This window comes from Phasianus colchicus, chromosome 8 (assembly GCF_987193195.1).
Source record: "Phasianus colchicus chromosome 8, bPhaCol1.hap1.1, whole genome shotgun sequence".
NCBI classification, from domain to species: Eukaryota; Metazoa; Chordata; class Aves; order Galliformes; family Phasianidae; genus Phasianus; species Phasianus colchicus.
The window spans coordinates 11,229,530-11,256,445 of NC_143443.1; the positions used below are offsets into that span (position 1 = coordinate 11,229,530).

At 38.9% G+C, this 26,916-nt stretch overlaps 1 protein-coding gene and 1 long non-coding RNA gene across 10 annotated transcripts in view; one reads left to right on the forward strand and one right to left on the reverse strand.

Moving 5' to 3' along the window:
• The window catches only part of TET1 (tet methylcytosine dioxygenase 1), a 73,837-nt gene extending 64,089 nt beyond the window's left edge, over positions 1-9,748 (forward strand). Inside the window, exons 11-13 of one of the 2 annotated variants that reach the window (XM_090144863.1) lie at positions 1,518-1,538; positions 3,149-3,488; positions 8,610-9,748. In XM_090144863.1, the coding sequence (XP_090000989.1) occupies positions 1,518-1,538; positions 3,149-3,488; positions 8,610-9,748 (1,500 nt within the window). The remainder of the gene's footprint in view (positions 1-1,517; positions 1,539-3,148; positions 3,489-8,609) is intronic. The other variant, XM_031602871.2, reaches the window with a different exon arrangement.
• Positions 1,545-26,912, reverse strand: LOC116235008 (uncharacterized). 8 transcript variants are annotated; one of them, XR_016468725.1, is made up of 6 exons: positions 26,517-26,912; positions 19,826-19,898; positions 13,185-13,297; positions 12,413-12,537; positions 8,587-8,633; positions 3,688-3,965 (listed from the first exon to the last, which is right to left on the reverse strand). It is a non-coding gene; the product is annotated as an uncharacterized LOC116235008 (long non-coding RNA). The 8 variants fall into 8 exon arrangements; XR_016468726.1 differs by lacking the exons at positions 3,688-3,965; positions 12,413-12,537 and adding an exon at positions 1,545-2,286 and having other exon boundaries at positions 26,517-26,904; XR_004168264.2 differs by lacking the exon at positions 12,413-12,537 and having other exon boundaries at positions 26,517-26,904.
• Between the last annotated feature and the right edge of the window lie 4 nt (positions 26,913-26,916).

A 26,916-nucleotide genomic window follows, 5' to 3' on the forward strand; every position in this document is an offset into this window, starting at 1 on the left:
TGGCCTGGATGATTTAGCCGCACATTCTGGAAGAAGTATTGAGCCTAGCAGGACATGCAGACTGTGTGTGAGGTTTAACTGAGTCCATGATTCTCTCGTGGTCAGTTTTAGTATTGGGCAGTTTGCACGCACTGTCAATACCAATGGAAAATGTTGCTTTTAACTTCACACCTATTGCTTCTTAGTGGAAGATTTTGCACAAATTTCAGCATTAGGGTGGCTTTTGAAACGGGCGTTTCACATTTGGTGGATTAGTCTGCTTCAGCTGTATATTGCCAGGTCGTCTGTAGGGGCCTGAATTTGTAACATGTCTCCTGGTAACATGAAGTTTTGGGCTGTCCTCTTGCAGTTATGTCCTTCTTTTTATCATAAAATACATTGTAAGAGACAGTGACCCTGAAAAATTACATGCATTAAGTTTTCTTTTATGGTTTTTAGGCTTCAGGTGTACTGGCATTCAATTTTTTTCTACGTGACTTTTAATACACATTAATTTCATTTTATTCATTCACTAGTTAATATATTGCACGTTGGAGGTACCTGTTACCTCTTCATAGTCCTGCCAAGACAGTACGGCCCTTACCTTCTCTAATTTCTCAGGAGTTCTCTGGCTTCCTTCTTGTTCCTTGTGATTGATATTGACCAATAACTTATTTCTACCTACAGGAAGCTCTTTTACCCAGTAGGAGCTTAGATTTTCCTCTCTGCTTACATGCCTTCCGCAGGTCAAGCACTGCAAACATGTACATTTCATCTACTGTTGCCTCATTACAAATCAGATTAAAAGTAATAGATTTTTAAGAAAAAAATCTCTTTATGAGAAAGAATAAATCTAATAACTGTACAAGATAAGATTTCCATCAATATAACTGGTGAAATTTGTGAAAATGCAGACTGTAAGTTGGGTGAGGGCCTTGATTTTCAAAATAAACAAGATTATGTAGATTTGAATCTTTAGGATTTAGACATTTTTCAGACTAGCAGATGGGTTCAGACACAGGATGGGCAGAATTTTTAATAAATGAGAATGGGGCAGTTTTGAATAAAAACAAATAGAAGCTAGATGACTTTCATGCAAACTTCTTTTTTGTTTTTAGTTTGGAAGTAGAGGATACACTGAGCCGTATGCAGTTGTGCTCTCTGTATATCTTACCCTTTCTCCCCTTCCTGAATAACTTTGAATCTGATGGCAAGTTTCAACTAAATTTCACTGAATTTTGCAGAAACTTGCCTTGGAGACTTCAGCCTCTTCTTCCATGCTTTGCATTGTGAGAATCCACTGCTGAGTGTGTGAGAGTCTGGGGTTATCCTGGCCTGTAGCAGGAGGCACGGAGCACCAGCAGGGCCTGCTTGCTGTCGGCTGGTGCAGTGAGGTGGCAGCGAGGTGCAGAAGGGGAAGAGATAACGGTGCTGGGATCGGGTGTGTGGGAGTGTGGGGACAAAGAAGTCCGTAGGAAACCAGGTGTCATTTGCTGCTCATGGAACAACTTGTTGTTTTTTCTAAATCTTCCTTGTAGTCCAAAGGCTGCGCAGTAGAGGTAAGTGCGCATGGAGCAAGCAATCAGTAAATGCTACTCATCAGCTTCTAATTGCCCTTTCACCTTGCCTTCTTAAGAGCCCTCTCTCAATCCTTTTAAATGCCACCTGAAAAGCTCTTCTCCTTTGTCTGTGCCCCTCAGATTTTCTCCTTTTGCTGCTCTGCAACTGTTAAGCTTTGCATATAGCTATTTCTAAAGCCCTAACCACCACTTTATTTATTTAGGATTTTTAGTTTGTGATTCTGTAATTCTATTGTGAAAATAAATCTGTGATGCTTTTATGTGAAAGCTGTGCTATATAAAACATTTGTTTTTCCTAAATTATATTATTATTTTCTCCTGTAATGTTAGGCATGGTGGCAAGATTTTGGAGAGTTGAATTAACTGGTGATATGCAGTACATTCAACCTACGCAATGATGGATGAGAATGCCTCTATTTAGGGGGAGGATCATCTCATCCTTGGATGGTGCTCAGATTCCTTGTGTGTGTTTAGTTAGTGACTCCCCATGAAATAGAAGATTAACCACGCCGTGATATGAATGCATGGCTTTTTAGTAATGCAGTACATTGTGGAAAAACAGCATTGTCCTGTGAATTTGATGAATGAAATTATTAATGGTGATTATATGGACTCTTGCTTCCAAATGCCTTGGAAAGCACAGAGTGAAGCCATGTGAAGGTGGTCTGCTCTTCTGTTTTTAAGAAGGAGATTTTTTTGGTGGTTGGTTGGTTTTTTGTTTTTGTCACTAGAAAAAAAAAAAAAAGCATTTGTTTTTAAGGTGAAGATTTAATACCAATTAATATTAATAACTGCAACTCTAGAAGGGCTGAAAATTGTAAAGTACTGAAAAGGTTCAGCAGCGACTTGGAAAAACTTTAATAAGAAAATCGTTGCAATGCATTTGGATATTACTTCACATTTTTGATGTGCTCTTATCAAACTGGATCTAGCCAGCATTCTCCTCTTGGCTCCAATATCTCACAGCAACAAATAATTTAATAAGAGAAAGTAGGTCAGTGGCCTGAGAGAAACCAAACGTCTGCTGGGTCTCATGACTTTGTTACAGCAGACAGAGCTGGGGGAGTTTGTATGCATGTAGGCAGAGAGCTAGAGCTGAGATTTGTGTTAAAAGCAAACAACAAAATAAGCAGCAATATGGATAACTTCATTTGCCAACTAAAGCTGTGTCAGAGAAACTTCTGGTTGAAATCAAATTAAAATATTTTTGTGTTCATATCCTTTACTCTTAAAAAAAGATTTTGAGCATCAAGCACATATTAAAAAAAAAATCCCTATCTTTACAACTATCTTTACAACTCAGATTATTTATGGGGTTTGACAAATATTTGTGGGTAGTGTGAGCTGAACCAAAGTTGCATTGTTCCTCTTCAAGACACAACGCCCTCACCTTATCCTTCAGGTACAGGTAATTTTTCTGCAACACCATCATAAATCAAACAAAATACTTGTCAGATGTTTCTACTTGAAAGACCTATGGCACTGAGACTACAAAACATGAGAAAACAATGAAGTCCAGGCTGAATGCATAAACGTTTAAATAACTTCTGTATTCTGACTGTATTTGTAAATGTTCCCATTCTTGCCAGGTCTGTACGTTAACAAAGGAGGACAACCGGAGAGTTGGGGTGATTCCAAGCGATGAGCAGCTCCATGTGTTACCTCTCTACAAAATTTCACAAACAGATGAATTTGGCACTGAAGAGGGATTGGAAGCTAAGATAAAAGCCGGAGCCATACAGGTGCTCACAGCATTTCCCAGAGAAGTACGGATGTTAGCTGAGCCTCTGAGAGCTACAAAGAAAAAGAAACCTGACACAAGGAGGACCCCAAGTGAAAAGCAACAATTAATGGATAAAAAATATTCAACACCAATAAAGCTGAAAACTGAAGCGCCAGAAAATCTCAGTAACACTTTGCATTGCTTAGGTGAGTGCTGCCCATCAAATTCTGCTGGTTTCTTCTGATATGGTGTTGTGACTCACCCATCTCAGGGGAAGGAAAAGCTCCTTCATACTCTTTGTTGGTTTTTTTTTCCAAGATATTTCCATATTCCGCATCTTAGGGGCTAATGAACAGTAGTTCAATGTAGTATCAATGTAGTTGATATTCTATTGGCACAGGAAAAAACAGGTGAAGTTTGTGGTGGTGTGTTAGCAATTGTGAGTAATGATAATGAACCAATGAAATGTTTTCAAGACCCCGCATTCTGATAAATAATGCTAGTAGAAGCATCTTGAAATACCGTTCTGGGAATGTTTATTTAAAGAACAGATATTAAATTCTATTATTTAAAAGTACAAGAACTGCTGTCTGCTTTGTATGAAAGACAATGGCTTTCTGACAATCAGAAGAGCATTTCCTTCTGATACTTTCAGTGACACGGATTCTCCACAGAGCAAAAGGCTTGCAAAAAAAAAGAAAAAAAACAACACAACAGTAAACTTTTATTTAATAAGACAATACTTTTCACATTTTTCTTTGAAATACTGTCAGTGAGGGTGAGAGTAGGTGAAAAGTATGCTTTCTGTGTTACAGGAATGTCATTATGCCCACAGAGTCTTCTGAAGCAATATGTGCGTGTGCAGCATAGAGCTGCTCCCTGACCAAACTGTGTGTAGTTGCTGCCGTACCTCAGGTCAGGTTTTGGACCAGCATTTTGGAGAACAAAATTTTTATGTGGGACTTTTCAGTAATGAAAAGTAGAAAAGAAAGGAAGCCATGGAGTAAACTCTGATTAGAAGGGAGGTAACAAATCTACGGCATTAAAATACAGGCTGTCTACCTTTGGGGAAATATAGTGGAGCCTAAGCCTACCTGCTGTAATTTTAAGTTTTAATTCATGAGATACGTGGTGATAGATTTAATGTAAGGAATGATAATCAAATATATTTAGAAGAGTAGCTATACTTTCTAGGAAAAAGATTGTAAACAAAACCAGAGTCTATTTGACATGTCTGTAATTTATACTCAGTACCCCGACTACATGTTTCCCTCGGCAGAATCAGGGCAACAAATAAGGTTTTGCATAGAGCAAGATGGAATAATTAAATCCTAGGAAATTAGAGTTAATCTTCGTGCAAGTTTGGGAGATGCAGTCCAGGCTCTGAATATAAAGGTTCTTCTCAGGCCGAGGACATCATCCAACTCTGGTGCAGTGATTAATAACTTCCAGCGTGCTCCGGGTGGACTGGAAGCCTTGGAAGGATTAGAGGACTCTGGCTTGTGAAGGAGTTCTGAAATCGTTTGATCTCACTGGAAAGTTGTTATGAAACATTGAAATAGCTGCCAACTGTCTACCTGCATGTGACTCTGTAGTTAAGGCATGACTTCATAATTTGAAAACCATGCCTTGAATTAGTGGTAGCTGTCCAGAATTTTGCGATATGCTTTGGGAATGTAAGATTTTCTTCACTTAAACATACAAAAATAATTAAATAACTGTATAAGCAAGTAAACTTCCATAATTTGTTTGAGCTTGAAATATTCAGGTAATTTAAAGGGGCTGCTGATGATAATAAGAGTGATGAAGAAATACTCGAAGGAGCAAGAAGGTTTTTTAGAGATGGAAAAATCAGAATATGAATTAAAAGATTTTGCTTCTATCATGAAAGCTTTTGTCATGGAGATTGTGACAGTGGAATCCCTGAAGATTCTGTAAGTGGAACACACAGTTTACGTCATTATGTCTGACTCTAGAAGGAAGTCAACACAGTAAGCCCAAATCTGCAGATGGCACATATAGCTGCAGATAGACAAGATTAATAACCGAAAGCATTTATGCACATTGTGTGTGCTTCCTGTACAGGGCAATGGCTGATTTTCACTGTAAAGATCTCTGTTCTGCCTCGTGCTGAAAATGTAAATGTTTGTAATTATGAATTTAGAGCATTATAGCATTAACTTACACATACAGCTTTTGCTGTAATAGGGGATCTGTCCTTTGGTTGATCCTTTCCATTTTGCCAATGGAAGGTGTCATTTTAGTCCTGAGAAATAATGAGTCTGGCAGAGATTATTAGGCTCAGTATGAAAACAAATCAAACAGTCTATGAGACGGAGGAGCTGAAATTAGACCATGCAGCAGTCATCACTCCTGATGGTAAACTGGAATCAATTATTTAATAGTACAATAGCCCTCCATATAAGCAGTGGCCATCAATTCCAGACATACCATTTAAACATTAAAAAAAAAAAAAAAAAAAGTTCAGGAGATAATGAAAGTGTGGAAAAACTAAATTGGGAAAGGTTACTGCCTATAGTTTTAGGTAAGCAGTGAACAGAGTACTGCTTACAGCTTCTTTAAGCACGTCAGATACTGCTGCTAAATTCTGTACCAATGTAAGAAGAAAAGAATGAATGTATTGGAAAGGAAAAATGTAACGATGAACAGTATCTGTACTTACTCAGTTTACAGGTGAGTATAAGAGTTTTAGAGTATTGGTTTTGCTTTTTAAATGAAAAAGATATGGAAAATGTGCAGTTAGATGAGAACCGTTGTACATGCAGTCATTCGTGTTTTAGGCCATGTGAAGTCAACACTCTTTAGTGTTGGCCTGGGGGGATTTTGGAGTCACAAGGCTGGCTATTTGGTATTGTCCATTACTATTGCCCATTATCCACACAGTATTTGGAAAAGATTTAACAGTCGTTTCAAATTCAGTACTGTATTCCCAGCTGGAAAGAGAGATCCCTGTAACCTGCATGTCTTCATTATACACAGAGCTGGAAATTGAGAGGTGATAAGACAGGATTATCTTCTAGTTTTACCTAGCAGCAAAGATGATAGTGAGGAGGACCTTTACGGCGCTGAAGCCAGCTTAGGTCTGCCTGGTAGTAGAGCATGCATATGTGAAGACATAGTCTGAATCCAAAATCTGCCAAGTCTTTTGTAGAAATGCTGTATGTTCAGTAGGGTGCATATATCATGCAACTCCAGTCAATATCAAGCAGAGCAACTTGTAATTTTTACATTTGTGCTCATGCTGAGAGCCTTCAAAATCCTGAACTGTCACAAAATGCATAGTAAAGATAAAAACCAGACATCCTTCTTTATCCATCATTAACCACATTATTCTTTAAGACTAAACTTTAAAGATGGCAGTGTTATTTTGTCTCCTTAAATATTGACAATTCTTCTTGGCCTATGTTGGATATAACAGGGGAGCCAGCTGCTCAGTTGCCCACAGTAGTGAAGTACCTTAGCCAGCAGATCCTGCTGGAACAGGAGGTGTTTTGGGGGAGAGATGCCATCTGAGCTGAACCTGTACTGTTTCCTCTATCTATATGTTTGAATTAACTTCTGCTTATTAACATCTGTAATATTTTCCTCCTAATCAAAACATTCTCTGACTTTGCTTTGATCTTACATCCAAAGGAATGAATACAGTTTTGTATCTTTCTAATATGTATATTCCCTATGTAGAGAATATTGATTCCAACTGATGCTGTTAAGTGTACTTTCAGTGTTCCAGATGGGTTGCTAGTGGGAGTATATTGCTATGCAAGTAAAAACAGCAAAAGAATAGGAAATTCTTTTTCACAACAGGACTTGTGGCAGTGCAAGATACCATTTGAATTACCATTTTTTACATTTAGTTAAAAGTTAAACCAGTACAAAACCCAATCCAATTTAGAAATTGATTAAGTTATGTTTTCAATTACAACAAAATGCACCTCCCCAAACTGTCCTTTCCCCTGAGACACTGCTGCCTCTGTTGCCTCATATCGCACCTTCTCTCTTCCACTAACTGTGCTGCTGCCTCAATCTCTGCTCCTTTCCCGCAGAGCAAGGAGCTTCTGGCAGGCAAAGGGGAGTTTGCTGGACTTGCTGCCTGAGTGCTTGCTAGAAGTATATTTTCAGAATACATAGCTCTCTCTTAAGAGATGATGAAAAAGTGCTGTTCTCAAGCACTGCATTTCAAGTCTTTTGAAGGAAGGCACTGTTTTGGATGTGTTTTGTTTTGTTTCTTAATTAAAAGAAATGCTTTGAGTTTGATTTCATAAAGAAGAGTTGATGCAGTTTCCTCATGTTGCCCTCAGTTACAGTATTTGTATACTAACACTTTCCCTTTTTTCCCTCACTTCTGAAAGAATATTGAAAGTATATTTTTTAATCCATCACTGTTAATAAATTAGTAGAAGAGAAAATAGTTCTTCTATATTTGGTAAAGCAGTTAAACATTGTGTATTTATGGAACAAAGAAACAACACTGACAGAACCAGTCCTTTATGAGAATGTGGAAGAACTCAGTGACACAGCTTTAGGGTGCGACGCAAAGCCCATCAGTCAATGGAACCGTTTCCACTGCTCTGTGGACTCTGGCTGAAACTTAACTCATGACCAGAATGAGTCATTTGACACAACTTTGTTCCACAAATGAGCAGAATTGCAGTGACCCAGGACTAGAAACGGGGAGCTGATATAAACTGAATTAGTGATCCCCCAGAAATTTGAAATAATGAATGTTTGCCAATTAGATGCAAGACAGAGCAAATCACACGCTGCGGTTTGAATTTACGTGCAGTATGTTGCCAGATATGTTTTAATTCTAAGCAGTTAGATGCTAATGAGCAAATTGTAATTCAGTAACTTCTTTTTCTGTGATGGACAGGATCTGTTAAACATGCTTTCTCCTCTAATAAGCTGGGGGTCGATCATTTTTGTTGTTTTGCAGGCTTAGTTTCAGACATACATTTCAGCAGCTACAGCAGCTACCTAAAATCTTCTGTGCATTGCTGCCTGGAAGAGGGAGCAGTGCTGAAGGTAGGCAGCAGCTGCTGGGTGGCACCTGTGTGAACTGCAACTGAGCACTGAATCGATTTTACCTGTTTATTTTATCCATCCCTCTGTGAAATACCTTTCTATTTTCTATACCAACAGTCTGGCTGGAAAAGGTTAAGGAAGTAATTCAGCAAGGTAATTATATATGTAGTTTTAAGTTAAAAATCACCATTTTGAAAAATGTGTAGCGAGCATGAAAATACCATCAAAGGTATGTTTAATTAACCGAAGAAAAGTACTTACCCTTTGGTGTGCATTTCTTTTAGGGAACAAAGCAGATGCTTTAAAACCTGGGATAAAAACGGAGACTTCCGATCACCTCTGTGCCATGAAACATACAGCAAACACTACTAAAAATTGCTCCTTATTAAAACAATGTACGGCTTCCTCCCCTTTTAAGGTGGATAGTTTACATCCTTATTCATCGTTAGCACATAAGCCTGGCATAACAGCAGTGACTAATATTCAACAAGATTTTTCAGTTCCCTACGGGTATTTTGAATGCAGTAGTAAGCAACCTCACGTGACACCTTATATTAATTGTAAGAACTTTGATGTGTCTGTCAAAGATTATACTGGAATTTTGCTGAATGATAAGATGAACGGTGTGCCGCCAATTCTTCCAGAGGTCACTGCTCCAGGCCCCCCAGCCCACAAAGATCCCCCACCCAATATACTTGAACATCAGCCAGACAAGCAGAATTGTCAGCCTCAGTCAGACAGTTCTCCTTCACAGATGATCAGCTCTTGCGATCTGTCAGTACCGTTAAGCTCTCCAGCAAAGGACACAGTTGGAAATGAAGCTGACTGTTCCCACAGGTGCCCAGTGGAAAAGGGTAGCTCCCATCAAGAACAGATGTGTGATTTTGACTGCATCGACGAAAAGCAAAACAGTGCATTGGGACAACCGACTGATTCTGAAGAAAAAGCTGAGGAAATGTGGTCAGACAGCGAGCACAATTTTTTGGATGATGACATCGGCGGCGTAGCTGTGGCACCTTCTCATGGTTCCATCCTAATCGAATGTGCGAGACGTGAACTCCATGCTACCACACCTATTAAAAAACCCAACCGCAATCATCCCACGCGGATCTCCTTAGTTTTCTACCAACACAAAAATTTAAATGAGCCAAAACATGGTTTAGCCATGTGGGAAGCAAAGATGGCTGAGAGGGCAAAAGAAAAAGAAAAAGAAGCAGAAAGATTAGGAACAGACAATACTGAACTGAACTCCAGCAGCAGGAAAACAAAGCAAACAAGTGAAAACAGAGAGATTTTTTATGAAGACAATGAGTTCAACCAAATTCCATCACGCAGAGCATTAACAGTAACTAAAGATAACGTAATAACAGTATCTTCTTATGCCCTTACCAGAGTTGCAGGGCCTTACAACCATTGGGCATAGGCTTTAGTTTCAAATGCCTCCTCTTGGTGCAGCGTTACGCAGTGTTTCTTTAAGGTGCTGTTAAAGAACAAGTCTTGTGTCGTTTACTATTTGCTCATCTCAACCATTTTAAGGCTGAGGTAAAAAAAAAAAAAAAAAAAAAAAAAGGGGGGATTTCTTCTTAAACTGTGACTTTAACATTTGGTGGTGCTCAAGCACATTTTAAGCAAAAAAAAAAAAAAAAAAAAAAAAAAGTTGTATAGTTTTAATACATTCTAAAAAAAGATTTTGTTTAGGTTATTAACCTTGATTGAAATCATTCAGTTTATTACCTTTAGGAATTTATATTTTGGTGCTTTAAATCAAGTCTGTTTACTACAAAAATCATTTATAAGGATTTTAACAGGTTCACATTTTATGGTGTTAAATCAAGTTATACAGTAATAGCTCTACACAGCTCTTGGTGCTTAACCACATCAAACAGTTAAAATAAATAAGCTGAATTATTACTTCATGGTGCCATTGCTTTAACAACTTCCAACCATTGCTATGTAGTACAAGTTGCAGAGAAACCTTTTAGAAAACCAATGATTCTTTTTCTCTAGATTTGTCCTTCCACATGAAATGAAGTTATTGGCAAAGACGGCTGGAAGTTGTTTTTAAGCTGTAAATATATATTTTAAAAGCACTTTCTATTTTTAAAATTAACTTGAAATAGTATAGTATAAGGATCATATTGTCTAAGGTTTGTGCATACTCTACAGAAGAAATCATTTTATTCTTGCTGTGTAGAGTTCCATATTGTTACAGCTGCAGTATGTATGCTAATAGTATGTGATTGTTTTTAGACTTGCCCTTTTTTGTGGAAGATTTTATTACATATAAACAACTTATAAAGTGCAGAAACATTTTATTATTTGAAAGAGAGTGTGCAAACATGAAATTAGGAGACATCAATACGTGTGTTGCTATTGAGGAGTTACGATTTTTGTTTTTTTAAAGGCAGCATTTGTTACGATTTCTTTGAGCAATAAGTGCGTAAGTCTCGTTCATTTGGAACATTATAAGTTAACGTGACAACCAAATGTTCCTAAGACCTCAGGGGTAGAATTGTTTTGGGATAAAGAATACCCCCTAGAGTTGCCTTATTCTATTCTGAAAAAATATATATATTAATTTGAGGAAAATATAAAGGAAGTGTTGAAAAAGAATAACATTTCTAATATTTAACAGCAAATTTTTCATTGAGAAAACCCATCTGTAGTGTTCACCAGCTAAGTTCAGGTTTTTTACAAAAATGTTTTGTAAATTTTTAAGTGATTTATACATTTTGAGTAGAAAAGGTTGTATTCTTCCTTCCAAGCATATGAGTTTTGTTTTCCGGTTCTGTTGAAAAAGTGTCATATCATGAAACGAGTATTTGCCAAACCAGAGAGAAAACAGGCACTCCATTGCTTTTAAATGCTGTAGCATCCCACTCTTCTTTCTGATTCTCCTCTCCTATGTATTTCCTTTTAAAACTTATTTATTTAAACAAATTACCAAATGACAATGTTAGCTAAGGACTGACCTCATCCTGCAACTTCCTCCATGAGAACAGTTCCACGTAGCCGTACCTGCCAGTTCGAGCGAGGAGCGCTGCTCAAACCAGGCCTCCTCTCCTGGCTGAGAGCTGCAGGATCAGGGCCCAGAGACAAAGCTGTACCTTAAGTCTGCCTCAGAGTCCTCCCGGCTGGGTAAACCCATGGGCTTAACGAGGTTAGAGTTCTCCAGTGTGAAAGTATACTAATGATATACTTGATATTATTATACTGTAGTGGTGCTGTAACAGAGGAACATGAATTTTCTAGATCTCCTTTATTTAAAATCTAGACAAGGTGCTTTTTCCTTGAAAAGATGAACTGTAAATGCAATGTTTACAGTTTTGGTACGAAAAGTACTTAAATGGTATTTTTAACATATAGTGCCAGTCAGTGAGGACCTTGGTGATACAAATACTTAAATACGGCCGTAGATCATTGAGACCGTTCTCCTGCATAAATGTATACACATGTAGTGTTTGCAGGAGCAAGGTCTGAAGTAGCAATCACTATATAATGACCTGGGGTTCAACTGCACAGATTCCTGTCGAAGTTAACAAAAATATTGATGGCAGAAGATGGCTGAATTGAACCCATTCTTTGTATCTTAAGTAAAATTTGTAAAAACCGGGTATGCTGCAAATCTTAGTTCAGAGCTTAATATTAGTTCAAATAGAGGATATGAAGGGATTGTAAATAATAATAAAACAAAAACAATATTACACCATCATTTTGTACCAGCAGTTTTATGCTTCTTGACTACGTAATATACAGTATACATCAAATCATTATGGTATTTTGTGTGCCTTAGATTTCCATTTTGAAACTCGTATATTTTTGGTGAGCCTAAGACTAGTAAGAACTCCGGCTGTCCATACAGGAAGTAGTGCTGTATGTTCTGTAGCTATTCCATTCACATATTTGCTGTCTGGAAACCCTTGTCCAAGACCGTAAGCAACCATGTACAGGACATACTAGTTGATTGGTTTCACTGTGAGCGCTGATGGCTTTAATTTGTGTAATACAAATTGAAAATACCATTCAGCACTCCTATATGAGTAACAACTTTTCTACACAAAACAATGTTACAGAGCCATCTACTTACCGTTAGAAATGTTCTGATCATTGAAGTGGATCAGTTTCACTTGAATCACCCCAATAAATGTCCAGGTTTAACTTATGTATTATTAGAAACTTCAAGATGAAAACGTTCCAGCTAAAAACCAGCAGCTTCCCTCAAAGAAGTGAGAAAGAAGTGAAAGGTGGATCTGAAAGGATACCTCCAAACATAGCTCGTGGCAAGTCACTGCTCAAGTGACAGCACCAGAAGAATTTCAGCAAGTTCAGGTCTACCTTATTTAAAATGGCAGTTTTGAGAGAAAAGTTTATCTTAACACAATAGTAATGCTATTAACTGATAGGTGCTAAAACTCAGAGTTACTACTTATTAAGATTACTTATATGAGAAATATATATCATCTGTACAATAGGTGCTCTTTCCTTGATTGTCTGTAATGTAACTACTTTCTCAGTGTGTATCTAACAGGCAGGTTAGCTGGCCACTTCTGTTTCCTGCTGTGGCACATAGCAGGCTGTGATTTAAGAAGTTAGTATTTTCTATTGCTGTACTGCAGTGTGAGAAATACAACCATTTACTGTTTTTACAACTGTGTGCTATTTATTGTAACATTTCAGAATATTTATCAGCCTTGTATACAAACTACGGTTTTTGTTTTTTGGTTTTGGGTTGTTTTTTTTTTTGCGAAAGGTTATCATTTTTATAACAGTATTTGTCTGTTAGAATTTGTAAATCTATGGGTGTATTGCTTTCCTTCACAGCCCACATCCCTACATTGCCACTTGCAATTTGCTCTTACCCCATAAGAAAGTCCTTCCAGGATGGCCAGATCAGAAACTGGATCCAAAGTTAATGTAGATGGCTAGGCCAGGCCCACAGATTGTACTTCGTTTCTGACAGCTGGCATTGTTCCTGGTGGGAAAAAAAAAAACAAAAACAAAATGGATTCAGGTATGGGCTGCTGGTGGGATGTGGTTGCCTTTGGATCCTTTTTCACAGTTCTCTAGCAATAGCTGTCAAGACCCAACGTGGGACACCTTTGATTTTCTGGGAGAGATGTCTCTCATCCCTTTCCCCACTGGGTCCAGGACCACCACCCCACCTTTACTGTGAAGGAGTGAGGAGAGAGTAGTGCTTCCTGCAGGAGCCAGTTCTGTGCGAGACACTGAGTCCATCCTGGGTTACTGCAGTCATGCCCGACTAAATACTGAATTTAATCCATAGAGGTTCTTCGTGTTCCTGTTTGTAACATCCCATCTTGCATTACAGAACACAGCAAAAATAATTTCTACAAATATTTTAGTCACAAGATCCAAAAAGCTTTGTAAGAACTTACAGATATTAGTGACCTTCTGGCTGTAACAGTTGTATGCAGTTTTACTTTTTTTTTGCAAGGACTTTCTAAGCTAACTCTCTTACTTAGGAATAACTGCTATTGTAAGTCCTTATCTGACCTATGACAGTACTTCTCTATACTTAGAACAGGAAATAACTGTAGTATCTATAGTAACATTTTATGGTAAGCATGGGTAAATTACGACTTTGTTAGTTCTAAAGATAATCCGTAACATACAACTGTTTGGATTGGTTTTTTTGAAAATGCCTTTATAATATCATTGCAGTATTACTCTAAATTTGATGGGTTAAATTTGGATCTCATTTGGGTCATTGCTGCAGCCCTGTTGACTGCAATGTGGTCATTTATCAAACTTTCATGCAATTTTCATATTTAACATTAGATGGATATGGGTACAGTTGACCAAAGTCTGTGCCAACTCAGACCCTTGCAACACTTCCACAATGAATAGCTCTTGCAAGGACAGATGCAGAGAGATTTGGAACCAATGTACATCCTGTTAAATGCAGAGGTTACGTTGTTTGTAGCTCCAGAAGTAATTCCTGGTCTGTAGAGACTACATTCACCTTGAGTTTCACACATGTGAGCAGATCTCTTTCAGACCTGTTTTGGGCTTAAGTTCTTATCAGCTTTTTAGACTTTTCTTATTTGATAGATTATCCAATGACAAATTTTAATTGAAACCCGCTTAGTAAAACTACATTGTCATGATTTTATATTTAAGACTCATGGTTCCATCTTGTTCTTTAATTTCCTATGAAATTCCTCTCTTTGAAATCAGCTCATTTTATCAAGTAGTCATCAATTTTATAATCTTTTCTTGAAACTATAAATATGATTACTCTCTTCTACTTTCTTCTCCTCCACACAAAATACTCTACCTTAGGCTAACAGGAAGAAATGACCGCACCCTCACAAATACAAAAATCAAAATTGCATGTCTGCTTCTCACTTGCTATATGTAACTACAGATGTATTCATGCAGTGTTAAGTGAACTCTCTTTCAGGTCCACTGTGGTCATTAAAATTCAAAGTGAGGTCTTTGTGATGCATCTTCCATAAAATTGTTGGTTTTATTTCTTATGTGTGAAAAATGTCTGCCCAGCTGTGCCCTGTGATTGCCTCTCTAAAGTAATTTAGAGATAAAGAACAGTCCAATCACATGTGGAAATACTGTCTGGCCTTCTTAATTTTTTCAGACCATCTGACTTTCAGGAGAAAGTGAGAAGGAATATCTTACTTTAAAAAAAAAAAAAAAAAAACAACTGCAAAGAAAGCTTGTGTTGACTGCTGTGACACCATGGTACTGCACTGCAATCTGCACTGCAGCATTGTTTCTAACCAGTAAAAGGACGTGTCATTGCGTCCCACGGCTGTGGATGCATGAACGCATTTGTCTGCTTCCATAGTTCTTCTAGGGACAGTAATTGTTGCTTTGTTCTCTGCCTGAGTATGTTGGTTTTTTTTAAGGAACAATAAAAGAAAGCAAAAAACAAAGAAGAGGGAGAGAATGTTGGTCAGTGTGTGTAGACAGCCATAGGCAAATATGTAGTAGGTACAGTACTTCTGAAATGGCCTTCTCTGTTCACATGGTGTGGTTGCTAGGGTACTTCTTAACACTGACCCTTATCTTGGTACCTCTAATTTTAAATGCAAAAGCTTTTTAAAGTCCATGTTATGTTTATGTCCTTCTTTAACATGAAATAGAGAGGCTGCTTAGTGGAACAGTTCACAAATTGGTTTTGGTGTCTTCTACCATGATCTGATCCATAGTGAGCTTTCACAAGTTGTCCACTTGGTGCTTGAGTATGTTGCAGCAAAATGTAGAGATTTACATTTGAGGTTTTCTCAGAGACCAAGGATTTCTAATAGTAATGTCTACTCAGGCGCCAGTAAACATAGAGGTCATTTTTTTCTTCTAAGTCTTTGAAAATTGATTTGAGTGTATTTTATCATTGTCTAATTAAAACACTTTTAGTCATGTCCAAAGAGTGAGCTAATTTTTTTTCTTAACACTTTGCATTACCTGCTTGTTAAATTTAGACAGTTTTCATGGTAATGCTGTGTTATCTCCCTGAGAAACACTTCATGTGATCGGTGTCAATGGGTAGGCATGCTTTCTGCCCTATACAGACAGGACCGAGTACTACAGGCAGCTTTCTCATCCCATGGTCTCTTTATGGATCATCTGTTGTGGCAAGCTGTCGGCCCTAGATGATGTTACAACTAGCTGCCAAATGCTTTAAGCACTTCCAGCTGCTCCAGAAGTCCTTTCTATCACTCTGCAGATCTGCTTCAGTACTCAGCAGCAGGAGTGCAGATGTCAGCCTGCTCATGAAAACTCCCCCACCTGCTACTGCTTTGTATGTTAGTCATCCAGCCTTCATCTCAGGAATATCATAAGAATTTATTATTCTTGTGACTGTTCCAAACTCTGTTTTCTTCATTCACCTTTTATTCTGTATAAGGTAGTTCTATTTTTCTAAATTCATGTTCTGTCTTAGAGAATCCAGAATATTGCAGTTGGATACTTTTTCATTCCAAGAAAGAAGGACATTTCAGAATCTTTCACCCTTTGGTGTTTTCTTGCTTTTTACATGTTTTTCCAGTTAACTTCAGATCTCTTGCTGTAGCTGTCATGCTGCTGTTACACATGCATGCAGCTAAAAAAACCCTTTGCTCACAGCCCTCACTCTCTAGAGTGGAAGATTTTTCTTCCTGTTGCTAGCACCTCTGTGAAGTGAGCCCTCTTTTCTTCCAAGTTACTCTACCAACTCCACCCGGGCCCTCACACGAGGTCCGGCAGACCTTGCACCATCATAAGAGGAGTATTTCTTTACATCTTGCAGCTACATTCTTGTGCAGAGGTTAGTTATCATCCTTGTGAGAAACCCTAGCATTGTGCAAGTGACATGCCTTAACTGCCAGGACTGCTTGGAAAAAAAGGAGTGGAACAATGGTGTTTTTTTTTTACTTTTTATTTCTTTGGTACTTTCTCTGTAACAGCAAGTGGAACTGATTGAGCTTGAGCAGAAAATAATTACATAGTAACTGCCTTTTATAAAAGGGTTATAGGGGTGTTGCCATTGTCTTTCTGAGATTCAAAGGCTTTAGGATTCTTTTTCCAACTCAGTTCCCCAGTTCATCCCACTGTTTGTTTATGCTGCTTCACCATGTATTTGTGACTTCAGCTTGTAAAGATGTAAGATGCTTCTTAATGCTCTTTTCTGAATTCTTCTAAAACAGCATATTTTCTTTTTTCTACTGGACCACTGTATATGTCATTTTTTGTGGACAGTTATATGAAAACGCTAGAATCTTCCATCAGTGTACTTGCAGTGAATGCAAGATTAGGGTGCTAAATGACTTACATGAAGGTGACTTGTTCTGTATGGTGTGACAATGCTGTTTTTACCACTTTGCACACTCTTGCAGCTTTCCTCATAAAATGAGAGGACACAGGCTGTAGATCTGAAAAACCTACACCTGTAAGTTTGGACAGATTTGTCAGCTAACCTACAGAGAGTTACCAGTTTTGGCAGATAAACTGAATTCCAAAGAAGTGCTGCTGCAGAGGTGTGAGGGAACAGCGAGTTTGATGTTCAGTATTGCAATTGTTGCCACAGAACATTTTAATGCTGTTGTGGAAAGTTTTGTGATCTTATCAATATTTTACATGTATGTCTGTAGTTTTATTACGTTGTAATGGAAAAGGGTCTAGGATCTGGGAATCTTTTTTTAAATTAAGAATGAAGGATTTGATTGTCCTTTATACCACTGTCCTTTGCACCATGTTAAAAGTTCAGAGAGGCTGTAAATGGATGCCCACTGAGCTTACATCCTTTGGAATACCCCATTATACTGATTGTGGTTAAAAGGTCATTAGTATAAACTGAACTGTTACCCACAGATGTGTACAACCATGGGAAATCGATGTCTTGATAGCCCTATTTTGTGCATATTGGCCATTAACATCCAGATTGTTCTTAGCTTAGAAATACAGGTTGAAAAGAAATTTCTCTGACCTGTTTTGTAAAGAATACTTAAAAATTTGTTTATATTGGCTGTGCATTTCCCAACCTTGTCTACAAAGAGAATGTGGTAGAAGATTTATACCTCAAAATAATGACCCGGCCAGAAATGTCACGGAATTGTCAACAAGACTATTTCTGAGCTTAGACAGTTTTTCTTAAAATGCTTCCTTGCTTTTATTGTTATTTGAACCTTTTACACAGTTACATAAAATGGGTTGTGAGAGTGTACCGCAGTCCATGCCTTTCTGACTTAGTCCCCAGCAGGGTGTATGGTGCTGTGTGACGTTGCCATGCTGGGATAAGTTGAGAGACAAAGCTAAAAGCCAGCATTCTGTGAGTGCCCGCTGTGTGGCACTGAAACTGCTGGCACTGCCCTGCTTGCTTGGGCCATGCAGAGCTTCCCTTGCTGCCAGTGGCAGTGCCATTTCCCATACCCTTGTGATAAATATTTCTTTCAAAAAGATTTGAAGAAAAAAAGTCTTATATTTTAATTTTTTTAATTTCTAAAGTGCAGTGATACTGCAGAGCCTAACAAAAACAGATTCCGTGCTAACTTTGTGGATGCCAGATCCATGCAACAGAAGGGGCAGTGTCTGAACATCACAAATCTCTTGTCCTGTGAACAAAAAACAACTGCAGGCAAGAAAAGATATCCCAACACCACTGAAAGAAACCCAGTTCTAACCAATACAAACACTTAGACATTTTCAACTTCAACAATTAATCAGTCTAAGGCAATTTGTTCGGTCTAGAAGAGACAGCTCTTCATAATGTGACAGTATTATACCACAACATAAATGTTGTTCAAAATCTGCTATCATAACAGCATTAATTTTTAAGGACACACTGTACCAAAATGCTATGGCTAATGAATTCTTTCCCGATGTAAAAAAATTAAAAGATTAACAATATGCCAAAAAAAAAAAAAAAGTATTTTCTGTCTTTCCTTCTGTCCTTCCTATCTCTTTCCCTGTTTTTCTTTCTCTCTTTCCTTGGGATGCATTTGATATTTATTTTTCAACTTTGAGGTTTTGCATTATTTCATTTAACAACCTACTGTATTTAGATCTGAAACATAACTTTTATAAAGCAAAAGATGATGTACAGGGAGAAAAAAATCAGAAAGAAAAAGCACTTCATTATGTCACCGTATCTACAGGAAAAAGTGTAAAAATTACTTCTTTTCTCAAAAAATATCTGGGGCCTGATTCTTTCCTAGTATAACTGAGCATAGCTTCATGAGAGTGGTGGAGCTCTGAAGAGTTACACTAGCAGAGAAACTGAACCTTACAATCTTTGCAGACAAGGGAACCCTTACCAGCAGTACTTGAAGACTTGTGAGTTGTGACTGCATGTTACTTGAAAGATCTAATTAAGCTATGTTTTTTGGTGCAAGCAGTTGTTGTACATGATTTCATGTTTATGTAGCAAGATGCATTGAAATGTTGATACTAGTATTGAAACATACATGTAAAAATTGTTGTTGTGGAAATTGTCTGTTCTGTTCTATTTTTCTTGTGTGTCTCATCTGTTTAGAACGTAAACTTTCATTTTTTTTATTGTCCTAACTGAATAAGGCTAAATGAATACTGTAATTGAAAATATATTTTAAATCTTGTCATGAGTTTTTAAAAAGACTATTACAAATTGTATCATTCCTGATTACACAGAACTTTGTGGGTGGTTTTAAATAAATTTTATACTTCTATTTTGCACTTAGTCGTCTAATTTTTCTTTCCTGAAGTGAAACATAAACATTCTCGTAAAATGCTTTGAGAGGGGGAAAAAAAGTTTTTTTCCCAATACAAAACAGAACAAAATCGTACTGAAGTAACTAAAGATTGAAAATGTATACCCTACAACCTAGAGCAAAGTTAATGCCCTTCTTCATAATACAGAATATGAAGTTATACGCTCATTTGTGTGTATGTATAAACATCATCCAAATGTATGTATGCATCTATAATGTATAACCCATTGTTTACCATTTAAAACACATTTATCACTCAGCTGTCTGGTTACCTCTGTTGTCTGTCTGCCTTTCCTCACCTTTCCTCACTGTTCTGTCCCACGCAGGGCTGTACAGTAATAGAAGCTGTCAGAAAATCCCGGAACTGAAAATCTGAAAAGAACAAAACAGTTTGTGATGATCATACAAACAGTGACTCGCTATCCTACCTGCCTTATCTGGCAGAGGAAACTTATGGGGATCATTACTACAGCTCTCTCTTTGGTTCCTATCAGGGAAGGGGTCCAGTTTTTATTTGCTTCAGCACAGAGGTTACGTTATTTTTTTCTAAAGACAAAACAGACTGTGGCTCTAGACAGCTTTATTATGTAACATTTTAGTGTAGAACAATATGAGGGAGAAATTCTGTTTTTAAATCTGAAGGAGGAAAACAACTCTGAATGTTTGCATTTGCTTCTTTTCCTTTCCAAATAAATGTAATAGCAAAAATTATCCGTCAGCATAGTAGTCTTCCAGATAACTTGACTCTCTCAGAGGGCAGAAAAATGCTGCTATCCTCAGGCTCCAGTAACTCCCTAGCATTGTAAAATACATTACATGGCACAGCATGTTGAGAACTGAGAATGGTAATCCAATAGGAATGCCTTTACCCTGCTGTGTAATTTGCTGTGCTTTTAGAGGATAATCATGAATGGGTTTTCATAGCAACAGATCTCCCAAACTGCCCCAGTCCTTCTCCAAGCAGTACTATCAAGCCTTTCAAGTAGTACGCATTCCGTGGTTTGATATTAGAGCCAGCATCCTTATAGCACAGGTGTCTAAGAATGCACATGGACTTTGAATGGTACTGAAGACTTAGGAGCAGACCCAACAACATGAGGGGCAGACATGGTTGAGGTGGCAACATTTTCCAGCTACTTTTCAGGTACTGCCAACCAGCTGCATCTTGCCTTGTCCTGGCATTGCTGCCACCCAGCTTGTTTCCTGTTAGAGCTAACTTTCTTTGTGTTATAGAGCATATTAACTACAGAGATTTTAAAACACAGCTTCCACCCATAATTGTGGGAACAAAACCAAACCTAGGCTTCTGTTTTTGCACAATGATGACCCTGACTCCATCCGAAAAATTCCTTTGGGAAAATGAAGCATTAATCCTGTGTTTCTATGGCAGATTCTAACTCTCTTCCTTCATAGCAGGTAGCCTTGTTAGGGTCAGCCTGAGTCACAGCTGCTCCAAATTCCAAAGGGTGAGATCTGTCCGGCTGTTGTAAATTACTCTCTTCACAGAGGGCAAGAGGCTGTAAATGGCACAGGTGTGCCACCACTTAACCACCCTCACCTCAGGCTGCAGCTCTTGGGAGAGCTGGCTAGCAATGTAGTCAAGGGAAAAAATAAAAGGAAGGAGACTTCTCTCTGTTAAGGGCACATCAGAAAGTCTTGCAAGTGCCAGAGGAATCTCTCCAAAGAATACAGGGCAAGCATTCCCTTTGAATGAAATGTCTACCGCCTGAGCAAACTGAGTGCAAACCAGAGCCTAAGTCCTTCTCCTTTGCTCCCTTATGCTGAAGGAGTGCTGTTGGGGGCTGGTGCTGCACAAGCAAGTTCTAAGCATGTTTGCTGTTCTTCCCATGAATTGCAGCCTGTGTAGCAAGCTAAACCTCTGAATCTCTGCACTGTGCTGCACCACATCATGTCTGCCTGTCCTTCAGATCAAAGGTCTTTGCCCTGCTGTGGGAGGAGGCTAAATACTGCGGGCAGTACTGGTAATGAGTGGTTCTGATTGAAATCAAATGTTAAACAGTAAAATATAAAGCAAGTCATAAGATTTGACTTTAGTTAAGACATTACTTTACTCTTAAAAGATGTGGCTATACTTTTCTGAAAGAGATTTCCCCCTTTTGCAAGAGTGCATTTCTCTGGAATTTCAACACTTTTATCCAAAACAACTTTCAAAAGTGTCCTTCTAATGCATCCTTTTAATCATAGGAACACTGTTCTGTTTTAATTTTGAAGTGTCAGGTGAGGTTGTTCATAAGAAAAATATTGGGAGAAGATATTTAGTTGCTTATTTAAGATAACTGACAGAGCATTGGTTCAGCTGAATGAAAGCCAGCCTCTCACAGACTGACAAAACAGCTGCAAACACAGACCTCACAGATCTCTGTGTGGGATCTGAGTGTGGCAATTAAATGGCAAGGCAGCAGCCACTGGACTGCTGGTGAGCCACCCTTCTAACATAGTGCAGAGCTGGCATTTCAGCTGCACTTCACCTGGCCACTCCTGTCAGTCTACTCTCTCCTCTCGTTTCCTCAGAACATCCTCTAAGTGTTAAGTTTCATTTTCTTATTGTTGCAGTTCAGCTCATGGTATTTATATAACCACAGAGGCAGCCAGCAGCTACAGCTTTGGTAACAGCTGGGCTCTGTTGAATAGCACCTCCCCTGCACGGCTGCTGCCACGCTGCAGCAGCTCTGTAAAAGGCATTCTTCACTTCCACCTAAAGAGCCCCCTTTTTCCTTGGGGCAGCACGACCATATTAACAGACTAATTTTTATACATCATTTTTACCCAATTTCAATTTTTTTTCAGCACTATTTCTCTGAATGTAATTACTTCATAATTTAACTCTAGCTGTGGACACGGCTACATCACAATGAAAATGCCTTCAGCTCTGTTAGGCATGTTTGTGAATGGAGCCAGCCTTGTTTGCATCACAGCAACAGTAACAAACCTGTCATGGTATATCTCAGGAAACTATTTGTATGAACTGTATCACAGACCTTGCAGGGTGAAGTATTGAGAACTGTGTTCTACTCTTCACATAATTCTGCAAACATCCAGCAGCCTACATAATCTGAGAGAGAATTCTAGGCCGACTGGGTTTCCTCCAGAAAAGTATGCTGTAGCCCCCTGCGCCAGGAGTGATGCTGGACACTCCACTGAGGCTATATTATAGCTATTAAAACCAACTAGCCTTAATAAAAGGGTGGGGTTTTGTGTTGTTGGTGTTGTTGGTTTTTTGTTTTGTTTTGTTTTTCTTTTTCATGCCTGGGAAAGGCAGTCATTGCATTTACCTGCTAAGTTCAGTGTCTAACACCCCATGGGAGTTAGAGGGTTTTCTTCCCAGAAGGACGGTGCAGATGAGATGTGGTAGAAAACCAGCATTGTGCTGGCCTTTCTTAGTACTTTAAGACTTTTATGAGTCAGTTCTTAACTCAGAATGATGAATGTTCACACCAGAATTTACAAACAAGCCACTCAGTAGTCATCCTAATTCTAGAAGGTGGACCTTTTACAGACTGTCACCTCCTACTGCTTTGGCAATGTGAATAAATGAGGACCAAGAGATAAGATTCTCTTCTTTGAGCTCCCTGAACACATGCTTTCTAGTCGTTTTACTGATTTACGACCTATTCCCTTAGGCAGTGAACTTTACCAGTTAAATGCACTGTGTGTGATGATCCCTATGCTCCTGGTGTGTGTTAACTTCAAAATAATTAAAAGTTGTTTTATTATCTGTACCAATCCATATTACTACAGTACATCTATAGTAAGTCACACTTTGTCAGAAATCTGTTCAACTTCTTTAATTTTGTCCCAATACAACAGACCATAAAAACCTTTTTCTCCTTGCCTTGGGACTCTTAAAAACAAGCAAACACATACAGAATGATATCTGCAATCCACTAAACCCATGTTTTTGAGGGGTCATGCCAGTTCAGAAACACCTTTGTCAAATCCTCTCTAAAGCAGGGAAAGACTACAGCAGAAAAACCTGTCAGTCTCTCTAAGGGTTCTAGACTACAAATGACTCCTGCAATTTGTGCACAAAAAAAGCCATTAACTGAACCATTGTTATTATCAGATATTACTGGATATCTGCAAATGTAAAAAGTTCAGTTCTCCTAACTACATAGTATGGATACAGTCAAAACTGACTATTTTTCTGACCAAAGGTAAGCCTCTTACACATCTCCTTCAATGTTTTTCTTTTACAGTTTGCACCTGAAGTATCTCAGTTAGTTCTACATGATGCAGGAAAATATCACAGTATCCCTTATGCTGCTGCATAGTGACAGCTGGTTGATAAGTATGTTATATAAGTTATTATTATTTTTAATGAAATTTAATATTTAACAACTGTTCAGCCATAAAGTATTTATTATGGCATGTAAAATATCAATAACATACAGTGATTTATTGTAGAGTAATACTGAAGCAGCCTGTGGTAGTGCAGATAGTGCCTCTGAAGCACATGTTTTATTGTGTCCTTACAACAACCTCAGCCCTGCCCATATTTTCAAAGGAAGGATGAAGTGTTATAACAGTTTCTTGTTTCATTTTATTACAAAAATAGGACTTCTGCTTTTCCAAGGCTGTCAGGTATAACTTATTTCTCAAGGCACTGACAGTTATTGTTTGCAGCTGATACCCAGTTACTCCATTAGACAGTAAAAGCCCTGCAGCAAGTGTTCTGTTTTGTGGTAACCTCATGATACAATCACAGTAAGGAGATATCTCAGAGGTGCTTTGAAGACAGTAAGGATTTACTTAATGACAAGTATATCATTATTTTTCTGTGGCTTCAACTTCTCTGAAGAGAGATCTGAAGTTGGAGTCATTTGTTTCACTAAGGTCAAATGTTTGTACCTCTAACGTAAATTATAGGACTTATTTGTGTGTGTGTGTGCCTTCCTTCACTTGAACGTGAGATACTGCACTAAACAACAAATACAGTGTAGCAAATGCTGATAGATATCAACATCAGTGCAGGTGTAAAACTTATACCATATACAGAACCAGCACAGCTCCACAGTCCCTGAGCTGATGAGGAAAGCCCTCTATCTCAAAGCAAGTCACACGTGAGGGTTTTGAACAACCAGCATGCTCATTAGAGACCTGTGATATCCACATCTATATCTGCTCTGGTTACTCTTGATACAAAGATCAGCATGCTTCCCATTGTGTGTTTATGATTTTTGGTGCATTGATTGTTCCTTCTGCACTGCTGAATCAGTAAGGCTGCCTGCTGTTGTCACAGTGGAAAATGTATCTATTTCAGTGATTGTGCTGTGACATACAAAGAGGTGTTGTTTCTGAGAGCTCTTTTAGTCACTGATTCTTAAGAACTACAACCAGAAAGCTGTTAGTGTTAAACACTTTGCAATAAGTGTTTCATTTACTCCCAAATGAACATCTGTTCAAAAAGGATATATATTTTTTCATTCCAAAAAACTTCTGGATAATAAAGAGCATGCTCACAACTGTGGATAGTAGCACAGACCACCTTCACAGCTCCCCTGGGCAAAGCTAGGCAGCAGAGTATTAAAGACCAGAAATTCCAAATAATAACTATTTGCACCCAGAGCTTTTACTGCTATGTAGCATTTCCTGATACCACAGTTGTTTCCTTTGGTCTTCTGCAGTCATCCTTGCTAAATGTGGCATTCGTGCCAGAACACATAGAAACCTCTTTATTTATAGTATCTACAAATCATCTTTCCTCTCCACAATATCCCCAGCTTGTTCTTACAGATTTCTGTAACCACCAGGAATGCTGGATGCCAGGTACACAATATAGCTTTTTACCTTTTGATTTCTCACTTTCTCTCAATTTGCCCAATTAAACTAACTTGTAGAACTGTCGCACTTTCCAGTCTTCTGTTTCTGTATCACTTGTCTGAACTGCCCAGTGCACTTAGAATACATTTAGGGCTTGGGGAAAAGAACACAGAACATTCATTTAAGCCTGAATTTTTTTGTTGTTTTGTGAATGTTTTGTTCTTGTTGTTTGTCCCTTTCTTCCTTTAAAAAAAAAAAAAAAAAAAAAGCCTAGAAGCATTTACTTTCCTTTCCCTCACTGTTTCCCATTTAAACTATTCCTTGTCATAACAGCATGGTGGTTTATCTTGCAGAGAGGATGCAGAACCCAAGAAAATCAAAAGGAGTCGTGAGTTTACTCTACAGGGCAATGGCAGTATTTGCCAGCTATGGCAGCAATATGCATACATGGAAAGGAGAAAGTACATGAAGCCATCCTCTACTTAGACTTTCGTACCAGGGGCTAAGGTTTTCTCTGAGAGCATCATGAAGAGTTAGGAATCCTCAGATTCAAAGGCCCTGGCCTTAAGGGCTGAAGAATAGAGCAGCTTTGTACCATTCTGATATTTGCTGACAAATTTCTGCTTTATAAAGTGTTGCCACTGTCCTTTCCATTTATAGCATTACATAGAACCTTTTTAACCTCTAAACCCTGTTTTTGGGTCATACAGGACAGATCCTTACTCAAGGCAACTGCATTTGATGTAGTTATGTCAGGAAGAGACATAAGTAATATTTAAAATGCAGAAATACTTAAAATATGAAGAACCATGCTGATTGGTCAAAAGCATTTAAACTTCTGCGTAAGCTCCAAGGCAGTTGTGTCTTTGTGTACTACTGAGTACGAAATGCTGAGAGGAATTGATGTGGCGGTCTCCTTTTTCTCTAGCTACCCTCCTGCAGCACAAGGCAGCCCTCTACCCCTACAGGACAGCCTGCTTCGTGTTGTTGTCCCTCAAGATCTCGTTCCATTGCTAATTTTTATTTCTAATTACAATAAAACACCATGAAGTCCTGCTCTGACTCAGTGTCTTCCTGACTTTGCCCTCCAACTCCAAGTAACACCCTGCCTGTGTATTTCACCTCAAAGTAAACTTGGCTTGAAAACGCGCTACTTGCGACATCATTTACAGACGGATGAGAGATGAGCGTTGCCCTCACACTACTTACTGCAATGGTTTCTGACTGCAAATTGCCCAGAGCAGCTCCCTGGGCAGCCTGCTTTCTGCCACCTCAGGCGCTGCCGTCACCCCGCGGGCGTGAAGCTGCCGTACGCGTCCGTGAGACACCGTGAGATGACTCTCCTTTCTGCCACTCTCTCAGTGGCTTCGCCGGGCCTGGAGGCGGCCGGGCTGCCGGGACAAGCGCCTGGCGGTGCGCTGACACACGCCAGCGGAGAAGGGACAAAGGGAACGAGCCCGCCGCCTCCGTGCACCGCAGGAGAGGCACTGCCCACACCGCAGCAGCCCTCCCGCCCGCAAGATGGCGGCCCGCGGGGGCCGGCCCGCCTCGGCCAAGATGGCGCCCGACGCCTCCCCGCCTCACAGTCCCGCTCGCGGCGGGCCGGGCG